General features: G+C 38.6%; 1 protein-coding gene across 1 annotated transcript; it reads left to right on the plus strand.

The window, feature by feature from the left end:
• The first annotated feature begins 599 nt into the window (after positions 1-599).
• npc1 (Niemann-Pick disease, type C1) lies at positions 600-20,337 on the plus strand. Its single transcript, XM_015034371.1, has 25 exons — positions 600-768; positions 3,078-3,206; positions 4,249-4,355; positions 5,199-5,344; positions 5,546-5,713; positions 5,801-6,050; positions 6,134-6,216; positions 6,505-6,875; positions 7,676-7,902; positions 9,304-9,404; positions 11,068-11,170; positions 11,298-11,487; positions 11,718-11,900; positions 12,034-12,148; positions 13,157-13,284; positions 14,416-14,550; positions 14,665-14,754; positions 15,382-15,572; positions 15,715-15,830; positions 16,193-16,322; positions 16,447-16,632; positions 16,825-17,056; positions 17,499-17,612; positions 17,740-17,902; positions 18,723-20,337. Exons 1-25 carry the CDS (start codon positions 676-678, stop codon positions 18,803-18,805), a joined length of 3,834 nt encoding a protein of 1,277 aa, XP_014889857.1. The 5' UTR covers positions 600-675; the 3' UTR covers positions 18,806-20,337.
• The last annotated feature ends 2,187 nt before the right edge of the window (positions 20,338-22,524 follow it).

A 22,524-nucleotide genomic window follows, 5' to 3' on the forward strand; every position in this document is an offset into this window, starting at 1 on the left:
AGTAGCTTAAAAAGGACAGACTGTATATGTGGGGTTGCAAAATGATGATACATTTACTCCTTTTATGATGTTTACAGTGAAGTTATGTAAAGTGAGTTTAAGTGTTTTTACCGTTAAATGAACATAGAATCTTAAAAATTCCATAAGCAGTATTGCATATGGATGCCTATTGTTTCGAGAAACACTCTCGAAAATGTTCTATAAATGGAAATTATTGATTAACATTTAAATCTAATTGCTTAATTAAGTTAATTAAATAATTGATTATTAAAATGAAACAAATGTTGAATGTTAATATTATGGACTATCCTGAGATAACTGCTTAAGTCTAAAGTTTGACAAATTTTTGTTCTATTTCTTTACATTTTCTTGGGTTCAAATTTGGAGGTTGATTCTATGCTGCAAAGTTTAGTTTGAATAAATAAAATGTGATTTTTGGTGGGGGGTTTTTTCTACAAGAATAAAAGAGACAAATATTGGCTAGACAACCAAGCACAGGCAGATGTCGCTTTATATTTATTTCCCTTTGCAGAATCCCATGATTCCACTGTGAGCGCTGAACATTCTCTGCCGCTTGGTGGCAGCACTGGCCTCCGCCCCTAAAGAAAACGTCACAGGAAGAAGAGACCATCAACAAGATATGCGAAAGTTTAGCTGGACTGTCAGTTAATTTCGATGATTTCAGAGAGAGGGATGGGGCCCACAGCAGGGAGGCTCGGTTCCACTGTTCTCTTCTTCATTATACTGCTGTCAGGATACTATCGATGGGTGAGTGTGGCTGAACGTTCCCGGACTCGTGACTGTTTCGTGACTCAGCCTTGGCTACAGCTGCTGTTGTGATGTTTATCCGAGGCGGAGAACGAAACTGGATAAACATATTCTGTTTATCGAGTCTGCATTATAACCTAATGTAGACTGGAGATAGCTTTTTCAACTTACTGGATTTATGCTCGCTTGAAAATATGTTTTTTAATGGTTTAAGACAAGCCGTGCTTTCGTTATTGAGAGCTGATTGAAATCAATCGCTTCAGGGAGACAGGCTTTACTTTTTAAAAGACTGGTTGTACTGGTTGTGTTTAAATTCGCGGCTGTCGAAACCTATAATCATGAGAAAAGCAAAACTGCTTTTTTAGGAAGAAGAAAATAGTTATTGAAACCTCAAAACACGAGTTTAATTGCTAGCTGAGCGAAACACAACATTGCACAAGTTCACTGCTAAATATAAAATAACCAGGCGGATATTAAAACACCATCTTGTATAACCTGTATATTTCTGGAGACTGAGCACTTTTTTGATGACAAAAAGCAAATAAAATGTTTACCGCTTGTCTTTGTTGGAAGCCGAATTAACAAATTATTTCAGTGAATTTAAAATGCATGGTCGTCCAGTGATCAGAATTAGCCAGATATTTCATTAATCACAGTTGATCTATTCAGTAAATCCATCGTGAAAAGCAACACATCTCACTTTTATTTTGAAAACATCATGTTCTGTGATTCTCACCTTGTGCCCCTTCTATTTTTCCTGTTAACTACAGACGAAAAAGACATCTGACAAGTTCTTAAATTGTGATAGTAGTTTTGAAATTCACTAGAAAATTAAGAGATTAGAACAATACTGTAACCTTAATTTCTTTATTTCTGCTTTATGGATATTATCCTAACCTTTGTATCATATAATGAACTAAAAATAGGTGCATCAAAGGTACAATGTTGGTTGAATGATTTATAGACTGAAGATGTTGGGAGGTCTTTGTTTTTATACATTTAACAGATGGGCATCAAATGTTTGTTTTTTTCGGTATTTGAAATGCAGACAAAAATCAATGGAATATTGATTGGTTAATCTTCAATAGAAACTTACATCAAGGACGGTCATCCTTGTTGTTTAAATTCTTCAGACGGACAGCTACACCTAAGAGTTGCACAAAAGAATAAACAAAAATTAAACTAAATGCAAAAGCCAGATTTCGCACAGCGTTGTTGTCTGGCGGTCCTGTTTCATTAACTTAACATGTCTGTCCAGTTCAGGGGTATTGCTAAACAGAAAGTGACTCTGTCCCTTTGCTTTAATTTAATCAATTGTAGGTAATACTCACTCGTTCTCAGTGACCTCTCACAACATTATTTGCACTTCTTTACATGATGCAATTAGTTCGATCCTCTGCAACGCACAGATCTGCTTTGAAACTGAGCTAAGGCGTCTGAAATGTCATTAATCATTACTGTTTTAAGATAAGGTAAAAAAAAAAGAAAAAAAAAACTGAAAAGAATGCTAGAATCAGCGCAAATATTGACTACCTGAAAGCTGCTGTGGGTAAGCAGAAAAGTTAAAGAAAACTCATGAGTATTTAGGCAGAAATTCCGTTTCTGGCCCAGGATCACTATGGAGACCTGTTTGGTAACCTAGATAAACAGGACTTAGCAAATGGTACCACAGTCCAGGTAGCAGGGGCAGCCTACAGCTTCATACAGGTTGTTTTCCAGAAATAACTTCACCTGAATATCATATGCTTGTGAATAAAACCCACAAAAATAGGACAAAGTTTAAGTCCGAGTCTTGTCATAAAATAGTTTGTGGAGTAAGTGAATTAACTTCCCCAACATGACCTTAGCAACAAAATGCACGTGATGGCTCTGATGCTGAACAGGCAGATTAAAGAACATGTTTAGCTTTATTCTAACTCTTATTGGAGACAGTAGGCTATCACATGTCACATTTTAAATCGATATCTAACATGTTCTGCGCTGGGTGTCACCAGGTTTTTTTCGAAGTCCAGTATTGCAAATATATTTTTGCAGAAGTGAAAATGTTATTTTTAAGTACACGGAGCATATGATGTTCAAAAGACAGGAAATCAATTCTTAAAAGGAAGAAAGATAAAGTGCTTCTTCACCTATATCTCTGAAGAAGTTTTAAAGCCTAATGAACTAAGGCACATGACACATTTCAGCCTTGGTAAAAATGGCCTTGGTAAAAATAGATGACGTTTTACACGATTTAAAAGTTATTTCTCATCCACCAGCCAACATCCTGTTCACTCATAATATTGTTCGTTTTGTTGTCTCGCTGTCAGGTTGAGGCCCAGCACTGTGTTTGGTATGGCGAGTGTGATGAGTCTGAAAAGGTTCCTGGCAAAAAATATAACTGTAACTACACCGGTTCCCCTCTTCCACTAAAACCTGAGGGCTACGAGCTTCTAACGGTACGTTCACTACTGTAATGCTTTGCCTTTGTTTGTGATGCTCTGTGGAGAAAGTGTTCATGCATCTTCAACTTTTCACATTTTGTTACATTGCAGCCTCAGTTTATTGGGATTTTATGAGAAGCTTTTGTTTTTAAAGTTTCATTCTACCAGCTTTGTACAGCAAGATGTTTAGCCATTCTTCTTTGCAAAATTGCTGAGCCTCATTTAGTCTGAATAGAGAGCATCCGTGATCGTCACTTTTCTAGTCTTGCTGCAGATTCTTCGTTGGATTAAGGTCTGGACTTTGACTGGACTATTCAGACACATGAAGAAGTTTTGATCTAAACCATGCTGCTGTAGATGTGACTGAATGTTTAGAGTCAGCAACATCCAGCTGGAGCATAAACCTTCACTTGAGCCTCAAGCTATTTGCAGACTCCAATAAATTTCCTTCCATTGCCCTGTATGTAGCTCCATCCATCTTCCAATCAACTTTGCTGAGCTCCCCTGTCCAGGCTCAAGAAAAAAACATTCCCATACCATGATGCGGCCACCACCATGTTTCAGTTTTACATGTAGATCAAAACACACCATTCTTGTTCTATTTGACCAGAGCAGCTTCTTCCACATGTTTTGCTGTCCCTCCTACGTGGTTTGCACTAAACTGTAAGGGAAACTTCTTATTGCTCTCTTTCAGGGATGACTTTGTTCTTGCCATTCTTCCAGAAAGGCTTGCAGAGCATGATTAGTTATAGTTCTTTTGACACATTCTCTCACCTGAGCTGTGCATCTTTGCATCCCCCTCAGACTTACCGTGAGCATCTTGGATGCTTCTGTCAATAATCATACCGTCCAGTATGGATACATGTTGGAGGTCATGTATGTATCCATACTGTGTGTCATTTTCCTTCCCCTGTACGCGCAGTACCTTGTGTTGGTCCATCACATAAAATCCCAATGGCTGTAATAAGACAAAACGTAAAAAGGCTCAAGGGTTATAAATACTTTTGCAAGGCATTGTATAAAAGTGTTTTTCACAGCCCGTGCTTTATATGTGCAGGAGCTCTGTCCTGGGTATAACTATGGAAACCGAAGCCTCTGCTGCGATGAGAACCAGCTGCGCACGCTCAAAGGGAGTCTCCAGCTGCCCCTTCAGTTCTTGTCTCGGTATGTTAGAAGATTAGCCGATGAAGCACATGACACTCTTGCAGCATTATCTTCGCCTTCGTGAAATGCTGAAGATAAATTCATCAATGTATCGTATTTGCCGGTAAAAACAAAATATGTTTGTTTTGTTTTTTTTAAGTATGTAAAACTCCACAGATAGCGTTGTGGTTATCAGCTAACGCTAGCATGTTCTATCACTTGCAGCTTGTCTCGATTCACCTCAAATTTTCATTTTCACGTTTTTAAAATCTTACTACTGTTATATGTACGAAGTTGTGAAAAAAGTGTTTGCTACTTTACAGATTCATTCAGTTGTTGCTTTTTAAAAAAAAATCATACTTAATTGTTTCAGATCATCAAACAAATTTTAATACCAGGAAAAAAAAAAGATGAGCTGAAACCAAACAAACCAGAATAACATGACCTTGTGTAAAACAAGCAATTTTCCCACTTTGTTGCATCATGACTTAACCATGAGTAATTCCTATTTTCAATCAGTTTCACTTCCCACACTCAGGCAAGGTTATACCCAGACTCGTAGAATCAAAAAATAATTTAAATCAACCAGTCAGACAACATGAAGTGGATAAAAGACCCTGAAAAGCAACACATCGTGGCACAATCTAAAGAAATTCAACAAAAGATCAGCCATGAACACCCGGTCTGGAATGGGTTACAAAACTATTTTTACATCTTTGGAAGCCACTAAGAAACATGGAACGATGGCGAATCTTCCCAGGAGTTGCTAGCCTCCTCAAATTGCTCCAGGAGCTCATGAGCAATGACTCATCCAGGTGGTCACAAAATAACTCGGGTTACTCTGACTTCTCCATCTACACACAGGTGTCCTTCGTGTTTCTACAATCTGATGAACCTGTTCTGTGAGCTGACATGCAGTCCGCATCAGAGTCAGTTTATGAATGCCACCAAGTTCGAGAAGAATAATGTAGTAGAAGTGCAGTACTATATCGGAAAGACATTCGCTAATGGTGAGTTTTTCAACTGTTGACATGCAAGCATTTGGCTTGCGTAAGAAATCTGCTGAGTTAACATAATTATTTCCTGAAGCTGAGCTCTCAGTCATGCCATTGGAAACTTCCTGTCATAACTTTCTGCTTTGTGGCAAACGAGAGAAGACCGAAGGGAACTTATGAATCGTTTAATAGTTTTCTCCATATGATTTCTTCCAGCTATGTACAATGCCTGTCAGGATGTGCAGGCACCTTCTAGCAATGTGAAAGCCTTATCGCTGCTGTGTGGCAAGGACGCTCAAGAATGCAATGCAACCAACTGGATCCAATACATGTTCAGCACCGACAATGGCCAGACTCCATTTCCTATCATCCCCGTGTTCTCTGGTAAGCACCTCTTCATACTCACAAACTGACATTCAAAACCATTACATGGGTTCGTTTCTTAAGGCAGATCTTCTGTTACTATTCCAGATGTGGAGGTTTCCGGTTACACGCCCATGAACAACAAAACGTATGCCTGTACGGAAGGCTTAGAGGACGGTTCGGGTCCGTGCTCCTGTCAGGACTGCGCGGCGGCATGCGGCCCCAAACCCGCCCCCCCTCCACTGCCCCCTCCCTGGACCATCCTCGGTATGGATGCCATGTCGGTCATCATGTGGATCTCCTACATGGCCTTCCTGCTCATCTTTGCCGGAGTTTTAGTCGGGGCTTGGTGTTTCAGGTAACGCGCTTCGGAACGTTATGTGTGATGAATATTATTCGATGCGTACGTTTGTTCTGAACTGGTTGCTAACTGATGTGTAGGAAAAGGACCATCACATCAGAGTACGGCCCCATTTTGGACAGCAACAACCCGCTTTCCCTCAATAGTGATAATCATAACCAAGGTAAGGCCAAGTTAATAATAATAATAATAATAATAATAATTCATTTTATTTATAGACATCTTTAAAGACTCTTAAAGTCTCCTTGCATTATGAACAATACATAGAAGCAACATTATCAAATTATCTTTACTTTTTGAACCTTTCTACAACCACAGACCTGAATGCTTTATTGTGGTTTTATGGAATGAACCAAATTGGAGGCCCTGTATCCATAATGTTCTTGTTCTTTAAATGATATACACATAACAAGATTTATTCTTCTTGTTATTTTTGTTTTTCTCCTCTCAGAAAATGCATCGTGCTGTGAGACGCTGGGCGAACGCTTTGAGAATCTCTTGCGAACTTTCTTCAGCTCCTGGGGTTCTTTCTGTGTTCGTCATCCATCCATGGTCCTGCTGGGCAGCTTGGTGTTAGTGACCGCTTGCAGCGGAGGCTTGGTCTACATGCGCATCACCACCGATCCCGTTGAGCTTTGGTCGTCGCCCGCCAGCCAGGCTCGCCAAGAGAAGAACTACTTCGATGAGCACTTTGGACCGTTCTTCAGAACAACGCAGCTCATTATAACCACTCCCATCAATGACACTCAGACCTACTCCCCGTATTTCGGAGGGTCAGATGTCCCGTTTAAAGCCATCCTGTTCAAAGACATCCTGCACCAGGTTGGTGGTTTAGGAAACAGTGAGCAGCACTAATTTATTGAAACATCTTTCTGACATTTGGAGAAAACATCAGTTTTTTTTGTTTTTGTTTTTTTTTCTGTAAATGAAAACTAAAGTGAAAGACTTTCTGCTATCTTTCCGTCACAGTGAAGCAGAGAACTTCCAAAGAAAAAAGCTCAGCAAAACCTAAAATCTTTAGATAAACTTAAACTATGGACTTGGCCTTAAAATTTGAATGACCACAGCTTAATCCTTGTCCTTGTTGCTCTGCTGTTTACACAAAGCGTGACTGAAACTAACACCGTCCTCCCTGTTCTGATCGGTTGTTTTTGACCGGGAGTGGTGTATTTCTGCAGATAGCAGTAGGATCACTGGGAAGAGGAAGATAATCTTTCTTTTTTTTTTTTCTCCCTCAAATTATTTGTCTCATATTAGACTGTCTGGGTGTAGTGACAGTTTTAAGAACTATGTAAAAAAAATCTGTTTTTATAAAAGTTACCTAAGGCAGTTTTAATAAACGTTTTAAAATCAGGTTTAGAGTCAAATTGCAATTTCTAAGCATTAAAGCACCTACATGTTCTATAATTATGCCTACAGCTCAAATCAGCTCTTGCAAAGTGCAGAAGAAGAGATGGTTTTAATATTTTGCACCTGGAACCGCTAAAATTGCATTTCTGTTTTCTTTCTGCTAATATAGATGAAGTGCAACTAAGGTTTTGGAACTGTGGTTCCAAGTTTTTCTTTTTTTTTTTTCTTTCTATTTGTGCACTCATGTTTCTTTTCTAACCTCACTTTTCCAGGTGCTGGACCTGCAACTTGAAATTGAAAACCTGGTAGCTGAACACGACGGCAAAAACGTCACTTTGAAGGACATCTGCTTGGCTCCTCTGGCGCCATACAACAACAACTGCACCATCCTGAGTGTTCTCAACTACTTTCAGAACAGCCACTCGGTGCTGGACCACAGCATAGGAGATGAGTTTTATGTGTACGCCGACTATCACAGCCACTTCCTCTACTGCGTCAGGTATTTTTTACTTTAGCTCAGTTTTGTATTTTTTGTTTTTTTCTATAAGCTGACAGTTTGTATTATATTTAATCTTTCATTGTGATCTTCTCTTGCTTCACTGTCCTTATTTTGGAGAAGCACTCTTCTAAAAACACCTGTTCCTCATTGCGTTTTCATAGAATTGTAGAGGAACGCTTCTAACATGGAACATAGTCAGCAGACAGCCACCGATTCAGTTTTGTTTCGCAACTTTTTCAGTTCACCTTTTGGCGTTTTGAAAGTCATACCAGGAGAACACAAAAGTATGTTTTCAACTTACAGCCATAGAATTCTGTTTCATTAGGTTTTTTTTAAATTAACCAATAAATATTACTCCATTTTCAAAAGAAAATGACAAATAAAAATCTGAAAAGTGTGGCATGGTGTTAGAACAGTTATCCATGAGATGTTTACAATCTCTTGATATTGTTTCGTAACTTAACTGCGATTTCAAAACTTTATCCTTAATTTTCTGCTGTGTTATTGTTCGTTTTATTTTTATGATTAAAGAATATTTCACTGCTCCTTTACCAGCAGAATTCTTTAAAAGGCCATCCTGGCCAAGACTGGTATTGATGCAGAGTTAGAAAACAGACTCTAACAACTTAATCAAAGTCTACATGTTAGTTCATTTGAGCATCAGAGCGGTTAAAAATTAAAGCTTATCGTTGACTGATCATCAGTATATTGATCATGCAAAATTCTTGCTCCCAAAATATCAGACATTTATCAGACTGGCTCCTTTAGTTTCAGATCAGCCTACAAATGACTCTAAAACCAGAGAGCAGCAAACTGAGAGGATTCCTGTTCTGTCTAGGTGTTTGGTGCTGACGATAAGAAAAAAAAAAAAAGTTCTGGGTCCAAAGTGAAAATTTGATAAGATAAGAAAAGGAGCATAAGATACATATGCTTGTTTCTTATGTGCCAGTGCTTCATGATGTTATTTCTTCTCGAATGCTCTCTAACAAGCTTTTGAAGTGTATTTTATTTAGGAGTATGCGAGTAGAGCAGGCAGTATACAAATGTCCAACCTTTTTCCTGGTTTATCACATAAAACCCTAAAAAAAATCCAATGACATTTTTGATGGCCATGCACTGCGTACGATCTTTTTGCCTTTCTTACAAGCTTGGTGTCTTATTTAGTTGAATGTATATATTTTTTTTCTTTTTGTTGATAAAGTTTATGAACCACCTGCTCCTTCAAGGGTTTTCCCCTGCGTTACATTTTCAGATAATCTTCCTGTTTAGAATAGTGTTTGCAGATTTCCTCCTTACCAGTCATGTATTTTTTCAGTTCTGCAATTAGGGCTTCAGTGACTTTGTTGTTGTGTTTAGGTTTTTTGTCCTAAACCCTTAATTACATATGTTTCCCTCTTGCAGCGCTCCAGCATCACTCAACGACACCACTCTCCTTCATGATCCCTGTTTAGGAACCTTTGGTGGCCCCGTCTTCCCTTGGCTGGCACTCGGAGGTTATGATGGTAAGTTTTTTTTTTTTTTTCTTTTTTTTAAGGCCGTTTTTCACAGTTATGAGTGGTTGATAAAACTCGTACATAAGCATATCCCTATAAAGGAAGTAGATTCATCTGAGGCGATAGGACTCGCTGAATCCTATGGAAATCAGATATTTGTATTTGGTTTTCAGGAGAGGGTGACTAACTACAGTAAAAAGTATTCTTTGTCATATTTTGTCACACTGCAACCACAATCTTGGGTGTATTGGAGGAAAACTAGCACTTCACCCAGCACAGACCTCCTATGCAGTGTAGACGGTATCATGACAGAGGGAAGCTGTTGATGGGAAAGAAAAATTAAGATTTAATTTCTGCTTGTGAGCATTTCCTTCTACTTCACAACTATGCATTGTGTTTTTATTTTTGTTTTTTGTTTTTTTTTTGTTTTTTGGCTCAGTGACATGAAATCCCAATAACACACACTGTGTGTGGTTGAAGTGTGACAGAATGTGAAAAAGTTCAGGAGTAACTTTGCAAGGCACTGTGACAAACTGTAGTTGGTACTTGTTTTGAAAGAGCAAACAAAGAAAACTTCAGCACCCCTCTGGTCATTCACCTTCAGCACATTTTCCATAACTTTGTCGCAGTGTTTGTCCATAGTTGTGTCTCTATAAACCAAATCGTACCTCTTTCCCAGACTAAGAAGTATGGAACTGTCAAGCAGCTGTTGCCTGCTATGCCGCCGCCTTTTCCAATAAAAACAAAGGTGAAGGAGGCTCCGCCCTCCTCCACCGTAAAAGCCTCATCTGCTCTGATTGGCCAGCTTTCTGTGGGCTGATCACCAGGCACTGCCCATAACTTTTTAGAAAGCATTTAATTGGACACAAATAGAATCAATGGTCTGAGTAAGATACTCAAAATTGTGAAACATTTGGCAGGAAATGGGAAAAAAAACCCAAGAAAAAAACATTGATTACGACAAATGACTCACAAACCTTACGTCTTGCAACAACTGTTGCCAACAGAACATGCCATCCTCTGAACCAGTTCTTCACTTTACTCCCTTCTGGCCACAGATGCAAGTAAAGCTTTGTCCCCTCAACTATCAGTGAACAAACTCCAGAGAGAATCGTCCATTTCCTTTTTTGTTTCTTGTGACGTGTATGTGGGTGTGCATAAGGGGAGTAAGCAATGTGTGTTATATCTGTAAAGGTGTGTATGAGTTGAATGTGGTTTATGTTGTAATTTATATTTGTGATGTCACACTTTTTGTGAGAAGCCCAAGTTATTTGTATCTGCAGCTTGGAACAACAAAGACTATCTCTATCTACCTGTCAAAAGGAAAAATCACAGATCTTTATTGTACCAATAAGTAGTGAAAACCTCACTGGAACCTTCAACATAAAAAAAAGAAGTACAAACTGAATTATGTGTTTTTGTACATATATCAAAGTATTAAATTAAGGAGTAAATAAGTCAACTTGAAATTTATTTGGTAAAATGTTCATTTGTTTAAAACATTTTTATTGTGATTTTATTAATTTTGTTTTACTGTAACACTTTAGGAGCTCTCTAATTTTATTTTATTTTTTAAATAAAAGACTTCAAATAGGCTTATTTCAATGGATAGTAAAGAAGTAAAAAAATTCAATTTGACAGTAAATATACGCTGTATTTCTTCAAATTCCAGAGACAAACTACAACAATGCCACAGCTCTTGTGATCACCTTCCCGCTCAACAACTACCTGAACGACTCGGTCAAGATGGGCCAAGCTCTCGCCTGGGAAAAAGAGTAAGATGACAATCCATCCGACAAACTCCTTTGCCTTTAGTTTTATCTTTTTTTTTTTTTTTCTCTTTTTCTCCATATAGTGTTGTTTGTACAATCTGTTTAGTTTGTGTGTGTCCGTGCCTTTCAGGTTCATCAAGTTTATGAAGAACTTCAACAATCCCAATCTGACCGTAGCCTTCAGTGCAGAGAGGAGCGTTGAAGACGAGATCGACAGAGAGAGCAACAGTGACATCAGCACCATCGTGATCAGCTACGCCATCATGTTCATCTACATCTCCCTGGCTTTGGGCCACATCCACAGTTTCAGAAGGCTGCTGGTAATAGGAAAAACCCTGCCACGATGTCAGCATTTTAATCAGAGCTTCTGGTGCCACTTGCTGCCACACATAGCTAAAATAGTTTCAGACATGACACACCCTTAGCTTGTCCTGCCTGTTTACTATGAAGCAGCACGAGTCACGGTCACGTCTCTTGTTACTCATGCATGAAACTAATGTGGCGAAAGGATGGAGATGATTCATTTTGGGGGTTTTTGTAATCGGTGCAGGTGGACTCGAAGATATCTCTAGGTATAGCCGGGATCCTGATTGTCCTCAGCTCTGTGTCTTCGTCTTTGGGGATCTTCAGCTATGCGGGTGTCCCACTTACACTCATCGTGATCGAGGTCATTCCCTTCCTCGTTCTGGCTGTTGGGGTCGACAACATCTTCATCATCGTGCAGACTTACCAGGTAAACGTTATCTTTTGTGCTAATATTTAACGAGCATTGATCCGTAACTTTTATTTGTAAGGAATAATGTTTGTCCGTGGCTTCCTCTGAAAGAAGAGATGCTAAATTTGAAAATGCTTGCATTTGCGAACAGAGAGATGAGCGGATGCCTCAGGAAGAGCTTCACCATCAGATCGGCCGTATTCTTGGAGACATAGCTCCCAGCATGTTTCTCTCTTCCTTCTCAGAGACTGTGGCCTTCTTCCTGGGTAAGATGAATCTCCTGCAACGTACTCTTTAAACTGTTGGGGCTTTCACTGGTGAAGCAGGCCCACAGTATTACAGATCTTCCACCATACTTAACATTCAGCATGCACTGCTTTTCCACTTATCCATTCTGTGCTTCAAACCAAACCCAACTTCAGTTTTTTTTGACAAAAAGGTCAGTCATTGTCCCATCTGAGGAAAGCAAATGGTTTCATTTTAAACTTCCTGTAGAGTTTACTCTACCTTAACATGTCCATGTTAAGGTTTGCATAGGAACCACTTCCAACCTGTTGGTATTTAGATAGTATGTTGTGGTTTTTATGGATATTTTATGATATTTCATCCCTCTTTGCTGCAGCTCTCCAATGAAATTGGGCCTTTATGTTTATGGATCAGGGATCACAAAGAGCCAAGAGTTACTAATTGGAAATACCTAGAAATTCATATTAGCGTAAAAAGAAAGCATGAATAAGACAAAATATTTTTATTTTCAATGAGTTGTTAGCAACTTACCCTCATCATGTCTGGGGTTTTTTACAAGCTTAATTATGCTTACAAAAATTTAAAGGTGAGTTATCTCTAAAATGTTCACAGTGAAAATCAACTACACCTTTAAGGCTATTTACACATTTTTGCCAGATTGTGGCAGTGATTGTGGCTGCATGATCTTGTCAGCAGAAATGGATGTGAATCAGTGTCTGTGCCATATCACTCTGTTATATCTCTGACATTGCAGATGGATTTATGGATTGGAGGATAAAGTAATCGGATTGTATCCATTAAGAACTATCTAATGTGAACCTGTCTACATATTTTTGACAAAACGTGTCCTAATTATTTGACTAAGCAAAAATCCTTACAGACTGAACTGCAAATGTTTAAGCTTAAACTAACAAACTTGAACTATAAGAACCAGAATGACAACGTTTAACAAATGGATGGCTTCAATTTTCTGCCGAGCCTCAAACAGACCTATTTTTTTTTTCTTTTTTTCTTGGGTTATCATGCAGGTGCCCTGTCCAATATGCCGGCTGTTAGGACTTTCTCACTGTTTGCTGGCTTGGCTGTTTTCATCGATTTCCTGTTGCAGATCAGTTGCTTTGTCAGCTTGCTCGGCTTGGACGCCAAAAGACAGGAGGTGGGAGTTCAGCAACAAACTTTTTTTTTTTGTTATTGTTGTCTTTTTAATCTAGATGCAAAAAAAAGGACATTAGTTGGCATTAAAAATTAGATTGCTAGAATAAAAATAACTTAACTGCCAAATGATTTTATGATGCTCTAAAAGAAATCACATTGTTGTATTTGATTTGAAAGATTTTAAAGACAACCTGAGAAAATACAAAAACACATATTTCAAATGATGGGGACAAAAGCTTTAAAAACAACCTGATTGTGTCTGAAAATGTAATTATTCCCAATCTCAACTGTAGGGGAACACATTTTGTGTCCTGCTTTTAGTACCCATAGAGCTGATAACTGTACGGCCTGCATATTGAAGAAGTCATGTAAATTGCACCTGTATAAAAATCATGAAGTAGACTAAAACTCCTCAAAAAAACACAAACATTTAAGGAAATTAAAATAGAAGAAATTTTTGGGGTCGTAAATCCTGACCATATAACTTCTGAGCATAACGTGTTTTTTTTTTTTGTTTTTTTTTTTTTATTTGACATTTGCAGTTAGATTTGAGTAAAACTCTGAAGACCATTTTAACAGAAACTCTGATGTTTTAGTGGTATTTTTCTCTACTTCCTCATTTCCATGTCAGCTGTTTCATTTGACTTCTTTAAAGGTCGTTAATTGTCAGGAGTCTTTCTCCATAACCAAACTGTTGAGTCATGTTTCTCTTTTCCTTCTAGACATTTTAGCAGTAAACAATGATGGTATATTATTATGCACCACCATAAAGTTAGAAACCATTCCAGGCTTTACGAGTAATTTAATAGTTTTGTTTGTTTAATCACATTTGGAACAAATTTTGTACTCGGCGGAATCAAATTTTTTTAAAGTACTTTTTAGTGATTCCTTTTATGAAATTCTCTAATGAAGAAGTAATGTGCAAATATATTTATTATCTAAAACTTTCTAATCTACAAATCACACTAAATGTGAACAGATTTATCTGCAGACTTCACATTTCCTTATTCCTTATTCATGTCGTACCACACCATCCTGTTCAGCGTGTACAATAATGATTCAACGTTAGCAACAGGTTCTTCATTACACTACACTTTTTAAACACTGCGGTGTGTCTGTCATGTTTAAAAAGGGGAATCGACTTGACATCTGCTGCTGCGTGAAGCTGCCCGTACGTCAGGAAGCCAAGACAGAAGGCTTGCTCTTCCGCTTTTTCAAGAAATTCTATGCTCCATTCATCCTTAAAGAGTGGGTTCGACCAATCATTGTGAGTCACACCTTAGTAACCGTGCCTGCCTTCCTGTTTTAAATCCACCAATGAGTTCAAGTGGAATTATTGTTTTTTTTTGAGTGGATGTGACCGTGTTGTTCCTGTCAACAGGTGGCGGTGTTTGTGGGTATGCTGTCCTTCAGTATTGCAGTTGTCAATAAAGTGGAAATTGGACTGGACCAGAAGTTATCTATGCCTGATGTAAGTTTTTAGTTTTTGTCATATTTTTCTTTCTCACCATTTCTGAGTGCAGACTTTGAGTTTATGCAATTAAGCCAGAGCTGCATTGCCTTGCTCTTTATTTAACGTATTCGCAACCATTGAACTTAACACCTAGTCACGTTGCAAACTAAATTTTCAGTGTATTTTGCTGATGTTTAAAAAAAAAAAAAAACAACTAAAAGAAGTTCATAATTGTAAAGTGGAACAAAAATGAAATATGTATTTCAAAATGAAAGTGAAATGAAAATCTTCATCCATTTGCATTGTGCCTTGCTGAGACATTTTTTGCAGAACATTTACAGCTGCAAGTCTTTTGTAGTGTATGTCCCTACCAGGTTTGTGCATCTGGAGACCAAACATTTTGCCCCGTCTTCTTTACAGAAGACCTAAGCTATGGATCTGCAGCTCCTCCAGACTATCATTTATCTATCATTTATCATTTATCTATCGCTTTTGCTGAACTCTGTGAGATGTTTAAAGCTTGGGATACTGTTTTCAAGGTGCATTGATTTTACAGTGTCCTCAAGTCTAAATCCATTTCCGCTCATCCTTAATTATTATACCCATCATAAACAGTTAATTTTGACAGCTCGTCTCTTCATTTAGGACTCATATGTTCTGGATTACTTCAAGAACCTGAGCGAGTACCTCCACACCGGAGCGCCAGTTTACTTTGTAGTGGAGGATGGACACAACTACAGTAGCCCAGAGGGCCAAAATTCTGTGTGTGGAGGAGTGGGATGTAACAACAACTCTTTGGTGCAGCAGATCTATTCAGCCTCACTTATCAGCAATTAGTAAGTCGACATTGTAAAAACTTTAAATACTGTATGTAGGACTAATTAGGCCAGCTGTTCAGCTTTAAAGAACTTCACAAACTGCTTATCTCATCTTAATTGTTGCTTCATCCAACTAGTTTCACTTTTTATTTGCTCCCAGCACAACCATTGCCTACACGCCGTCGTCTTGGCTGGATGATTACTTTGATTGGGTGAAGCCTCAGTCAACCTGCTGTCGCTTCTACAACAACACTGGAGCTTTCTGCAATGCCTCAGGTATTTTCCAGCGACCAAACTAATGTCTAGTGGATTCAGAGATCAGAATGTAAAAGCCATGCAACATTTTAGCCAGTTTTTTTGTGTAGAAAAATGCTTTTTGTCAAATATTTTAAAGCAGCAAAATACATTTCGTAGGCAATCATAAACTTTTCTGTCCTTTCTTAATTTCTTCTGCTCTTCTTCTATTTTCGTTTTCTTTCTTTGTCTTCTTCCTTCCCTCCTTTCTTGTCTCTGTTTTTTCCAGGTTACACGTTTAAGTATAAATAGAAATATCTGGTCTTGAGTTCATCGTAGGGCAGTCATACATTTTCTCAAATCCTTTGAATACAGATTAACGTGTTTCTAAATCTATTCACTAGTTGTGAACTCGTCCTGTGTATCCTGTCGGCCCATGACTCCGAGTGGGAAGCAGAGACCTGAAGGCGAAGACTTCATGCACTTTCTGCCCATGTTCTTGTCCGACAATCCTAACCCCAAGTGTGGAAAAGGGTAATTGATCACATGCATTTGACAAAAAAAACAAAAAAAAAAAAAAAAAATAACAAACACTTCATGTGTCCTTAAATCCTTTCGCTTTAACTTTTTCTTTACCCTCTCCATTAATCCTCTCCAGCGGACATGCGGCTTATGCCACAGCAGTCGATCGGTATCCCAACAACACGGGCGTCGGAGCAACTTACTTCATGACGTACCACACCATCCTAAAGGATTCTCCAGATTTCATAGATGCTTTGAAAATGGCCCGAATCCTGGCCAAAAATATCAGTCAGTCCATGGATCACAAAGTCTTTGCCTACAGGTACATTCTGCTGACGTGCTGCTCTGTTTTTGGAGAATACGTTTTTGTTTTTCTACATGTCCATCTTTTGTTTGTTTGTCTGTCTTTGTAACAGAAATAAAATACAAGGCTATTTACTGAGGGTGTCAATAATTCTGGCTTGTATGTTTCAGAAGTATCTTACTCACTTATTAATGTTTTCCTCCTCTACAGCGTCTTCTACGTGTTTTATGAGCAGTACCTCACCATTGCCTACGACACGGCTCTGAATTTGTGCGTGTCGCTGGGGGCCATATTTGTGGTCACTACGGTGCTGCTGGGCTTCGAGCTGTGTTCGGCGCTGATGGTCAGCATCACCATCGCCATGATTCTGGTCAACATGTTCGGCGTCATGTGGCTGTGGGACATCAGCCTCAACGCAGTGTCTCTAGTGAACCTGGTTATGGTGAGAGAAAACAAAAATTCAGCAATTTTTCTAAGGAGCATCAATGGGAGAGCAAAAGTTTTTTTCCCCCCCAAGACACGGGAATTACTTTGGGAAAACAAAATTCTGTGTTTTATTTTAAGTAATGTGAAGATTTGTTTCATCTGAAACCCTTTATGTGACAAAAAAAATACAGAGGAAATCTGTGAAAGGGGTAAAAAAAAAAAAAAAATTCAGTACAGTAAATGTGTATAAAGTGAAACCCTCTCACTTGATGTACTTTGTTCTGAAAATGTCACATCAACAATTATGATGCCAAGTCGAGTCAGAATGACCGAAAGGAAACTAGAGTTTACAGATGACCTACTGTCACCTCCGATAATCAGTTTGAAAGGGGGGAAAAAAAGCAGATGTGTGACTTTCTTCTGTTGTAAATTGTATGTTTCTTTTCCTGGACTTGCAGAGCTGTGGAATCTCCGTGGAGTTCTGCAGTCACATTGTGCGAGCGTTTTCCGTCAGCACGAAGAAGAGCAGAGTGGAGCGAGCGGAGGAGGCCTTGGCTCATATGGGCAGCTCCGTAAGTTGAAGCCGCCGCCGTTTTAAATGCACAACGGGACGTTAATTCTGTCAAAATGTCGTCGTCTTGTGTTTTTAGTGTTACTTTAAATTTATCCTATTTTTGTATTTTTATTAAATCTCAACAGGTGTTCAGTGGGATCACATTAACAAAGTTTGGGGGGATTTTAATCCTGGCGTTGTCCAAGTCGCAGATCTTCCAAGTCTTCTACTTCAGGATGTACTTGGCCATCGTGTTGCTCGGGGCAACGCACGGCCTCGTCTTCCTCCCAGTTCTTCTAAGCTATATAGGTCAGTAATATTACACAACAAGCAATATATAATATACTGCACAACAAAAACACACAATTATATCAAGTATTTTTAGTGTAGTGTAGCATACTTGAAAAGTCCATAATTAACTTAAAAGTAACTTTTTAACAAGATGTAGCAGGTTATTTTAAATAATTCCTTAATATTGATAAAGCTCTAGTTCTAAAAACAAGACATTTTCCCCATGTTATAAATGAAATTATTTATAACATGGGGAACTAATACTTTTTTTAAATCAATATTAAGGAATTATTCACCTAAAACAAGCTCTTATATTTTACTGAAGTTACTTGTGAGTTAGTTTTGTCCTTTTTGAAATTTACACTAGTAGAAACTAGACAAAAGATACTTGCTAAGATTTTGTGTTTTTGTATTGCGTTCATACACTTATCACTAGTGTGAATGCTATGTAGATTTTTGATATTTTTAAGTTTTTAACTCTGCTGATTGGGATCTAGAAAATGTCATATAATATGCAGACAAAACTGTTTCAGAAGCTTGTTCATTAAAAAACCCATTTGGTCAAGGAGAAATCCCATAAAAACATTGGTGGGGGTTGATGTATAATTTTGACCGCGTGCGTGAATTGGAGTAAATCCCTATTATACAGAAACATAAGCACCAAACTCATTGAATTTGTACATCAAGTGATCATTCCACCCTCTAAAAAAAGAGTAGCTTAAAACGATCGAAAGCTCTAATTTAATATCTCATTAATGATCATGACTGGTGTGCGTACATTTCCTACCTGGACAGTCTTGACCTGGGTGATTTACTTACATTGTGATCCTCTCCAAAGGTCCGTCGGCGAACAAAGCGAAGGTGTTTGCCGCAAACCAGCGCCTCGCCGGCACAGAAAGGGAGCCCCTCATCAAACACTAGCCGGCTTGTTGAGACGGCGAACAACAAACTAATTAACTAACTACCTGTGAGGGACTTGTTCGAGAGTGTGAGCTCGAGCTGCTTCTGCAACCACTGACACACTCTTCATCATCCCAGCTACTATGCGTGGATCTAACTCAGGAATGATATCAGAAATGAGGAACGCTGAAGGCCAAGTCCACAAGCACAAGTAGATTTCTCCTTAGAGGACTTAAGACATAAAATAAAAAAACTGCTGCCCTCCTCTTCTGCTGTCATCGTCGTTGTCGTCATCGTCGACCTTCTCGCACTACAGGCTTTAGCATCTGCAAATGGAACAACACACCAAGGAACAGACACTTTGATGGAGAGGAGCAGGTAGTTTTGAGAAGATACAAAAGGGGACAAACTGGTCAGTTTTCATAAAGATGTCCAGACCAGATTAATCACATACGAAATGTTTCTTTTTTGTCATGAAAACGTTAAGTATTTGTACAACTATTATTAGACATTTATCTAATGGAACTAGTAACAGCGGCGACTCTTCCTGCAACACCTGGAAAACTCGTCTCTTTGCTTTGTCGTGACGCAGGTCAGCTTTTTCCTCAGCAGCTAGTAGCAATCAAACCGTGACGCTTTTAGACACATCGACATCTACGTCAGATTGGTGATGCATAAAATACTTCCACTGATGAGGATAAATTCTTTTAAATGCATACTCAGTTTTTTTTATTTTTTCGTATTTAAAAATCAGATAATCGGGACGACAAAACAAACAAAAAAAATACCCAAACAATTTCCAGGTACATGCAGCCGGTCCCGAAGATGCTGCTTCACGTCTTCCTTCCCACGTGTTATTTATTTCAAAACAACAAATTTCACTTTAAATTGTGCCGACATAAAAGTGTCCTCCTTTTTTTCCTGAAGACTATGTAGGACTGAACGGTTCTGATTGGTGTGTATCTGATTTGCTTTGTGGTTACTGAACAAAACATTTGTAGCATTATAAAGGAAAGAGGATAAAAAAATATATATATAACTGGAAAAAGCTAACAAGACTAACTAAAATATGTTCTATGGTCATTGCAGTTACGGCAGTTTTGAGATTTGCTTTTAAATTATTGTTTTAACTGTTAGCGTTGCTTTTCTGTATATAATTTTGAACCTCTTCTAACATACGGTTAGAGGTCCCTTTAAACAAACGAGTGTTTTCAGATAATTTAAGCGTAATGTGACCAATCAGAGCTTTACATTGTTTATGTTTGCCACCTTTACCTCAACATGTCTTGACATTGTAGCCATTTGTGTTCTGCTAGGGCAGTGAACCATTCCTTGTTTTTATTACTTAGTAGAGATGGAGTAATAATTTGCATAATAAGAGAAAAAGCTGCACCTGAATGTGCAAGACAAAAAAATAAATAAATAAATAAATAATTTTGGTTATCGTTTTGTGTTGTTGAATCCTGTCTGACATTGGAAAAAAAAAACTGATGAAGTGAAACATGGGATACTTTAGTTTTTAACCATTTTTAACATTTATTAAACTACTCAACAAAAATGCAAAGCTTGTTTTGTGTTTGTTTTATGAACTCTTTTGTTCTGATATCTTTGTATGTTTTTGTATTACTTTAGGTTTTTAAAATTTTTACACGCGCAACCCCACTAAAACGTTTTGGTTGGGTAAACGTTGACCTGTTGTGAGCTTATTTTCCCTGCTGCATGCAGAACACATTGACTGACATAGTTGAGTCTAACCACAGCGTGGCGCCTGAACCCATTCACTGAGAAGAGCCTGCATGATCTCTGAGTAGTGCTAGTGGGAGTGACCTCATTTTTTTCTCACTGCAGGAGAGGCTGGCAGTGCTTTTACTTACATTTTCTGCAGGGCAGCAAGTGCTTTTAGGTCGCACATGTGCAGAAATGTATTTCCAAATAATCAGCTGCAGCAAAACCCATTGTTCTCCATGATAACTGGTCACCCCCTGGTATTGCTTCCCCAAATCTTGACAGGCCGTCGAGTTGCTCACATCCCATCCGAAAGTTGCTGCCAAGTTGAGACCTGTCCACTTCCTCTCAGCATTTGTTGTTGTGACTGTCTGCTCAGCCCTGTTGTCACACAACCCCGCAAGCTCATGACTTATTTATCCTCCTCCCCCCATGGGAGCGGGACTGTCCTTTCAGTGTGACTGAGAGATTAAAATATTAATTTCCTCCGCAGGTCTGCGGCGCTGTCTACAGGAGAAAATGTGCAGGTTGCCAGAGTGCTATTATGTAAGAAGGGAGAGGCTCCCCACTCTCTCTTGACTCTGACCTGTTCTCTGTCTTCCATCAAGGCTCAGGCACACTGAACAGAGGAGGGTATTCTAGTTCAGTCAGGCATGAAAAACACTATGAGCAGAGGAGGAGAGAAATGCACAGCATGGGGAGTGCAGTCTTTGCCGACATGTGAGAAATGAAAGTATTAGGAAGTGACACTTTTGCTTAAACTTATGCAGTTGCATGGATACGAAGAGGATTTTTAAACAATAAGTAACAAAAATAAAATTCAAGAATTGAAGGCAACAGAGGTGTAGTATAGTGCAAAGAATAGCAGCTCAGTTTAATATGGGTTATTAAAGTCATCAGGGCTCACAGAAGACGATCTCCAAGCCTGTTTTGACGTACAAGTTCAGTTATTGTCGTGTTGGAGCAACCGCATTTTAACCAGCGGGGATAATCTGTCCAAATTGGTTTAGAAATTCAGGAAGACACCAGTAGCAATCGAAGTTTGCAGAGAAATGGGAGACACTGAAACATCAGTGTGAAGCTCGGACACAAACAGCAGCACTGTTGCATTGACTGTGTGTTAGAACCCACAGTCAATACCCACAGTCAGTCCATAACCCTTTATGGAGTTATGCCAACTCCATAATGGGTGTGCCTTTATGGAGTTGGCATGTTATGCATATGTGAGCTCTTAAGGTGCTCCATCTTCCTCTCTACATATTCAATATTTGTATTTGAATGATCTTTGTCTGATCTTCTGAAACGCTTGTGTGACTAGAAAGCAAAAACAGGAGACAAATTCAGAACATAGCGCCCCCCAGAGAAAATATGCATAAAGTTCCTAAAGTCAGATCTCAAGGGATGAGGTTTGTTCTACCGCAATAATTCACTTTCAGTTCGTTTCCTCATAAACCTGAAAGTTAACAGAAGTCTGCTGATTAAAGGATCTGATTTCACAAACATGTTTTTTTATGCATGTTTTTTTTATTTTTCAAGATTTTAACAATATATAAAAACTAAAATCAAAATCAAAAAGCTTTTTGTTTATTTGTCTGACTTTGACACGGTGTGAAGAAATGCCTCTGTGCCCAGCAGGTTATGGTTCCAGCAGTTCTGGTGGAGGTCTGTGTTAAAAAGCTGGGCCTTTCCAGGAGACTGGCCAATTTAAGTTCGTTATACCGATAGCAGTGGTCAATTAACCAAACAGAATGATGTTAAGTTTGTTGATGGCTGCTAAAAGTATGTGGTTGACATCGAATGGACCTTCATAGTAACCCTAAATAATAAGGTTTGACTAGATAAAACTAACATCTGCTCAAAGCACTGACCAAATATTAGTTTTATCACAACAATTACATCCCAGACACAATGAAAACAAGTAAACAAGGTTTTATGATTTTATGGGATCCCCCCCCCCCCCCACTTTTTTTTTTTTTTTTCTCTTAAATTTTAAAAACAATTGCCTCTTCCACCAA

This window comes from Poecilia latipinna, unplaced genomic scaffold (genome assembly GCF_001443285.1).
Source record: "Poecilia latipinna isolate Pla-1442-1.1 unplaced genomic scaffold, P_latipinna-1.0 Scaffold18, whole genome shotgun sequence".
Lineage (NCBI taxonomy): Eukaryota > Metazoa > Chordata > Actinopteri > Cyprinodontiformes > Poeciliidae > Poecilia > Poecilia latipinna.